At 49.7% G+C, this 7500-nt stretch overlaps 1 protein-coding gene across 3 annotated transcripts in view; it reads right to left on the bottom strand.

The window, feature by feature from the left end:
* The window catches only part of fgfr2 (fibroblast growth factor receptor 2), a 56391-nt gene that overhangs the window by 16458 nt on the left and 32433 nt on the right, over positions 1-7500 (bottom strand). For all 3 annotated transcript variants that reach the window (XM_080548754.1, XM_080548755.1, XM_080548756.1), the window contains 3 exons: positions 7073-7217; positions 4465-4661; positions 3059-3201 (listed from right to left, as the gene is read on the bottom strand). In XM_080548754.1, coding sequence (XP_080404880.1) covers positions 3059-3201; positions 4465-4661; positions 7073-7217 — 485 coding nt within the window. The remainder of the gene's footprint in view (positions 1-3058; positions 3202-4464; positions 4662-7072; positions 7218-7500) is intronic.

Below are 7500 nucleotides of genomic sequence, written 5' to 3'. Positions count from 1 at the left end.
AGGCCAGAATTTCTCAACTTCCTCTCTCTCTCTCTCTCTCTCTCTCTCTCTCTCTCTCTCTCTCTCTCTCTCTCTCTCTCTCTCTCTGTCTCTGCCACCTTCTCTGCTGTTTCAATCAGATTCTAACCCTGAGTGCTTAACTGGCGCGGTGGCAGTAGTTTGTGCCAGGACAGTAGGGATAATAATCACCTGATAACAGGGCTTCAGCCAGGGAGGAGAAACACTTCTCTTCTAGAATGTTTACCTTGCCCTGGCGTGTCCAACGGACGCCCTTTACAACTCATTACACAGCTTACTCTTGACACATTAACCACTAAGAGAGCTGGAGACTGGACTACTTCAGGATACCGTTATGGTTTGATCACGACGCCTGAACAGAAAATGTAACCCTGTCCCAATTCTGATCGAATACAGCATTCTTTAAGTTTGACAGTTAGTAAGTTTGTATCAGGACTGTTTATGTCCTCCTGACAAACTTTTGAAGATTCGGTGGGGGTGTTTTGCAGAGATATCTCCCTTACGAAACACACTCGCACAGGAACGACCAGAGCACTATCACTCATGGCCACAGCACCTCTCTGACCTCTGACCTGCCGGTGGCCTCTGGTCACAGTGTGATTGGCATGCGGTCGCCCCGGCCCCTCCATCTTGGCTGTGTAAACATTCACACTGACGCTGGGGGCCTCAGGCCTAGCACGCTGTCACGGTAACACAATCCCCCAGTCTGTCCACACACGCTCCCCCCCCCCACCTCCCCACCTCCCCCCCCCTCTCTCAATGGCACCCTTTCTGCCCCGTCCCCCCCCCCACCGCCCATAATCAATGTTATTCTTCCGCCACACCATCACAAAACGTTCGCTAGCATTCCAGAATAGTTTCTGCGTTTCCAGCGCAGCCAGCCCCCTGAGGCGCTCTGGGTTGACAGGCTGAGGGAGCAGGGAGAGAGAGAGAGAGAGAGAGGGCCGGAGAGAGAGAGAGAGAGAGAGGGACAGAGGGCCAGAGAGAGAGAGGGGGACAGAAAGCCAGGGAGAGAGAGAGAGAGGGACAGAGGGACAGAGAGAGAGAGAGAGGGACAGAGGGCCAGAGAGAGAGAGAGAGAGAGAGAGGGGGACAGAGGGCCAGAGAGAGAGAGGGGGACAGAGGGCCAGGGAGAGAGAGAGAGAGGGACAGAGGGACAGAGAGAGAGAGAGAGGGACAGAGGGCCAGAGAGAGAGAGAGAGAGAGAGAGACACAGGGCTACATTCAACACGCCAACCAGATACCATCTCCAAAACATGTGTATTCAGCCCCGCCGGAAACTCAACACACAAACAGTCCCTTTCATAGTCAACGGAGAAATGAAGTCAACAATCTATTTGATCAATTGTATTAGCATGCGTTAGCATTCATTTATAATTAGCATTAGCATAACAGACAATCCCATAGGATTAAAACATCCGAAATGATTATCAATGACGAAGAGAGACAAAGAATCCTCTTGACCTGACATAGACCATGATCCTTTGCTAAACACCAGACTCAGGTATCTTAATAACAGGCAGGGAGACAGCAGGACTCTTTTACAGGCTGGGGGTTTTCCATTCTCTGTTTCACAACAAGCAGTCTGGGTCTGGACTAAACCACCATGCGTCAGTCTGCCTGTAGGGGTAGTGGTGGTCTAGTGGATAGTGAGTTGGACTTGTGATCAGAAGGTTGTCAGTTCAAATCCCACCTGAAACCACACCACTACTAGTGTGCCCTTGAGTAAGGCACTTAGCCCTCAGTTACTCCAGGGGGAATGTCCCTGTAATTTGTAATTGTAAGTCGCTTTGGATTAAAAATTAATTAAATTAGATTAAAAGCGTCTGCTAAATGTCAAAATTATTATTATTATTAATTATCCCAGAGCCGCCTGGTATCACAGAAGCTGTGAGTGAGTGAAAGGCCGGTAGACCAGCTCTCAGTGACTGACTCCTCTGGTATGGGGCAAGCAAACACTCTCAGCTCCAAACAGCCAGATTACAGATTTACAGATTACAGATTACAGATTACAGCCACCCATGGCCCTTGTAGAAAGCACTAATGAACACAGCTCTACTCCTGTGAGTGCCTGATGGCTGTGGAGGTGATAAAGCACAAAGGGCGAGGTGCCAGGCAGCCTGGTACGTTACAGTACTGAGGCATGAATCATTGTTTCTATCGCTGCCATAACCATTATAACCACTGGGTTAATCATTACAGCTCCTAGCCATGTTAAACGTTAATGGCATATTTAGCAAACAACACAAGTCTCTCATCATTTAACATGTAACTGTTGTTGCCTTTGTTCAACTGTGCTGTGTTGTCATCAGCTGCTAGTTTAGCTCATCCAATGAACAAATGACTATAAATAAAGTCATAATTCTTCACACAAGCATACAAACGAACTGTGTTTTATTAGCCGTACTGTACAGTCAGTCGAATCAACTGTTGGAATGAGACACACACACACACACACATGCTCCCACATGATCTCGGTGATCTCATACTAGATATGTGTACGTGCAGGTTCACGATTAGATTTCGCCAACCCCCCCCCTCCACACACACACACACACACACACACACACACACACACACACACACACACACACTTTAAAGAGCTGGAATGAGATATCTCGACTCTCCCACAACCTCTTCCAACTGGGACGCTGCACTCATTCCTGAAACGTGTTTTGGGTTGGAATGTCTTCACACGGAATAGAAAACCGAAACGACTGCAGTTACAGAATCTCTGCAGACTGTCCCCCCCGACCCCGCCCCGCCCCGCCCCGCCCCCCTTCCCACCCTGCTCAGCGGCTGATAGGCTAATTACCATACTGCTTACGTTGCAGAACGGACATTTTCCCCAAACACAGTTATACTAAGTTATACGAACTAGCAACTCCTATTTAAGACCTACCAACACATATTTAAGACCTGCTGGCTCGTGCTGGGGAGTTTTTTGGACAGCCACCCATTTTTAAGGCCTAAAATTCGGAAGGTCGAACTGAATACTTTTTAAGACCCTGACAGCCCCCCCCCCATCCTGACCACTCACCTGTCTCTGGAGAATTCCCAGCGGGGGTCCTCGGGGAGCTCGTACTCGGGGATGGGGTCGTCGTGGTTATTGGAGCTGCGGCGCGTGGTGATGCGGACCAGGGGGGTGCTGCTGTTCATCGAGGAGCTGGAGTCAGCTGACACCTGGGGGAGAGACGGACACGGCAGGACACCTGAGTCTGGAGGCACGGGACAGAGACACACAACAACGAGGGCAGGAACCTAGGGTGGGTGGGGGTGTGTGTGTGTGGAGTGGAGTGGAGTGGGCGGAGGGGGGGTGAAGATGCTGTAAATATCCTTTTTTAGTTTTTTTTGGGGGTTTTTTCTGAGTGGGGCAGTCCCACTCATATTTTTCTTTTTATTGCGATAGAGACAGGAGAGATTTTGACAGGAAGGATGGGTGAGAGAGAGAGAGAGAGAGAAGGGATGACATGCAGGATATATCCGCGGCCAGAATTTAACCGGGAACCCTGTGGTTACATGGTCGCCGCTTAACCCGTTACGCCACCTAAGCGCGCCCCTACTGTAAATATCCTTGACAAGCTACTTTTTTCCACTTCCGGCACTTTGATACGGTGCGGATGTAAATATTTCTCTTGAGGCGGGCGACAACTTGTCATCGATCATTAAGAGTGAAGCCACCGATGCAGAAGAAGTAGTAACATCTAATCTGATTAATGTGTCCATCTATTCACATACTGTTGGCATTGTCCCGAGGGCTCTCTTCTCTCCTTTCCGCCCTAACCTTACCTTGACACTGGAATCCGTCTCTCCCAGGAATGTAATCCAACACTTTTTTGTACCTTTTGGATTTTTCTTTTTTTGGGGGGTTGTTTTTCCCTTGAGGGAGAAGCATCACTCACACAGGAATAGATTCTGGCAGAGGTTGCTGGATAGATAGCAGTAGCTAACAAGCTCAGACGCTAATTTACTCGAAGCTACACTATCCTATTGTGGTCTGGAGCTAACTGTAGACTAGCACCTCTAGCTAGTGCGCTGAATAAGAATTTAGAATTGAGAAATTTGCCATTTTGGCAGACGCTTTTAATCCAAAGCGATTTACAACTACGAATTACAGGGACATTCCCCCTGGAGTAACTGAGGGCTAAGTGCCTTACTCAAGGGCACACTAGTGGTGGTGTTTCAGGCGGGATTTCAACTCACAATCTTTTCAATCACCAGTCCAACTCACTAACTATCCACTAGACCTCCACTACCCCTTAAATAAAAATACCTTGTTTCAACTTCTTTCTTTTTTTATGAGTATATGTCTATGAAGTCTATGTGTGCGTGTGTGTGTGTGTGTGTGTGTGTGTGTGTGTGCATGTGTGCGTGTGTGTGTGTGTGTGGAGTGTGTCTGGCTCTAGGGGTGTTAGATGCCCTGGAAACTCTTGTAAATCTACTTACTGTTACCTGGCGTCTCAGGGGGATCTGCTTGCTGAGCTTGTGGACCGCCGGCTGGCCGCCGAAGTCCGGCTTCTTGGCCGTGTTCCTCATCCTGCACACCACCACGATCACCACCATGCAGGCGATCAGGAACACCCCCACGCAGTAGATGGCTATCTCCACGTAGTCTGGCGATGGCGGGGGCCACACCGGATTAGCTAAGGTGGGGAGGAAAGCGAGGGGGGGGGGGGGGGGGGTCAGGCCTGGGCCTCCACTTGAGAGGCAACACCCTGCCTTACACACACACATGACCTCACCACACACGCACACACGTCACAGACACATGAACAAACAACACACACGCACACTAGTGTATGGTGTATACATCTGAAAGACAAACACTAAGATCGACACATACGTAGCCATGGTAACGACGCACCACGCTAATGTAATCACTAGAGGACGAACAGAATGTAAACAGAGTGGGAAAGAAGCACATACATGTCCCTTCCCCCCCTCCCCCCTCCCCCCCATCCCCTCTTCATCAAACAACCCTCTACTGCCTGAGCACAGGGCAGACAGGAAGTAGAATCGATCTAGAAGAGGGGGGGGGGGAACACACAGTCTGTTGGCGAACACATCTTGACTGAGCTTTGTGCACAAGCAGAGGCTAGAAATGCCTGCATTCTGTGCTACTTGAGCACACACACACACACACACACACACACGCGTGTGCGCGCGCACACACACGCAGAACGAAACATACTTCACTTAAGACCGCAAACAAGTCAGAGTGGTGCTTTGTGGTTGTATAGCTTCCTGTAGAGGAAATGGCCTGTCTGAGTGTGTCTATAGAACCAGGCTGTCTGTGTGTCTATAGAACCAGCCTGTCTGTGTGTAGCTATAGAACCAGCCTGTCTGTGTGTAGCTATAGAACCAGCCTGTCAGTGTATAGCTATAGAACCAGGCTGTCTGTGTGTGTCAAAAGAACCAGCCTGTCTGTGTGTCTATAGAACCAGCCTGTTCCATAATGCATGTCATCCAGGCCCACAAACAAGGGCCCTTGTGCAGCCAGGACAAACACACATAGGAACCTTTCAGCTTCTTATCCCCCTGGTCCAAAAACCACAGCGCACACAGATGACACAGCCGCGGCGGCGCCACAGACGCAGATACCGAGGATCAGGGCAATAAATAAAACATAAATATCATTCAGGAAAAATCGCTTGGCCTGTGATAATTACATTTCATTGTTTAGAGACAAAACAAAGCGATTCTCCGTCGTAGGACATCGAGGGGGATTGCCCACTGCTTGTTTTGTTTGGATGTGGATCTCGGCTGATGTACTGCCTTCATCCATCTCATTTAAAGTCCATCGGCTGTGTCGACGCTGTACGGGTGCTTGTCAGTGCAGTCGGTAGACAGACACTCACAGAGACACACACGTAACACGTTTTTCAAACATACATACAGTACATAGCTATGCACTGTTGATTTTGGCATGCCTAATGTTTTCACTATGTTTCAGAATTGTTTTTGTTGTTTTTTTCAGTCTAATAATGGCTTCTTTGACTTTCATTGACACCTCTTTGGTCCTCATGTTGACAAACTCCCACACACACATACCACGCACACACACACACACACACACACACACACACACACAGACACAGACACGCACACGCGCACGCGCACACACACATATACACACACACACACACATATACATATATAAACAAATAAACTGACTGACCCTGATAATTGAGAAAGTCAAGCATTGAAAGGTGAGCATTCAGGCTGTGACTTTCTGTTTCTTTTTTATTTCAAAGAGAAATAAAAGAAAAAAAACAATTATCAGAGGCCAACAATAGGGGGCGCCCATCTCTGGGACTGGGGGTTTGCATCCACAATCAGGGCATGGCACATACAACATAACATAACATAACATAACATAACTGTAAAACACAGACAGACAGACAGACAGACAGACAGACAAACAGACAGGCAGACAAACAGGCAGGCAGGGAGGGAGGCAGGCAGACAGACAGACAGACAGACACACCACATCATCAAGAATAGACACCGTGGCTATCTAAACATGCAGCCTGAGCCAAGATGTACCACCAACAGACTTTCCCCAAAACACAGAGAGAGGGACCAGTGTGAGAGGGAGGGAGGGAAGGAGGGAGGGAGGGAGGGAGGGAGGGAGGGAGGGAGGGAGGGAGGCGTGATGGAGGGAGCGAGGGAGAGAGGCAACCCTCCTCCTCTGGAGCCAGAAGACACTCGAGCCGTTCAGGAAACTCTACTTCCGTTCCAGAGTTATAATAAGCCCTGCTGCAAATGACCCTTCTATCTGGCCCAGAGCTTTCAACGGGTCTCCCATCAAGATAGCAGCTACGTATATGGAACACATACTCAAGCTATACTATTACTTCGACCTGGATTGTTGACTGTACGAGGTCGTCGCAGAAATCTAATATCATCGCTTGTGTGTCTTTACGCTCCAGAGGGACGAGGGCCTCTCCCCTTCCGGCAGAGAGATATAACGACATTGTGACGACAGCATTTGAGAGAGAGAGAGAGAGAGAGAGAGGAAAGGGGAGGAGGAGCAGTATACGAGTGTATATACCTGGAAGCACCGTCAACCAAGCAGTGTGATAGGAGATCCCAATAGAATTACCCGCCAAGCACGTGTACTCCCCAGCATCCTCGTAAGTTACATTGGGCAAGTAGAGGACCTCAATCTCCTTGTCCGTGGTGTTAACACCTGCGGTCTGGGAGAGGGAGAGGGAGGAGGAGGAGGAGGAGGAGGGGGGGTACAGGGAGAGGGAGAAGGAGAGCAGGGGGTCCAGGGAGAGGAGGAGGGGGAAGAGGGGGGTCCAAGGAGAAGAGGAGGAGGGGGAAGAGGGGGTCCAGGGAGAAGGAGAGGAAGAGGGGGAAGAGGGGAGATAAGGAGAGGGAGAGGGGGAGGAGGGGGTCCAGGGAGAGGGAGAGGGAGAGGAGGAGGAGGTCCAGGGAGAGGGAGAAGGAGAGGGAGAGAGAGAGGGGGAGGATGGG

Source organism: Nansenia antarctica (genome assembly GCF_963989245.1).
Source record: "Nansenia antarctica genome assembly, chromosome: 1".
NCBI lineage: Eukaryota > Metazoa > Chordata > Actinopteri > Argentiniformes > Microstomatidae > Nansenia > Nansenia antarctica.
This window is presented reverse-complemented; position numbering and strand designations above follow the sequence as displayed.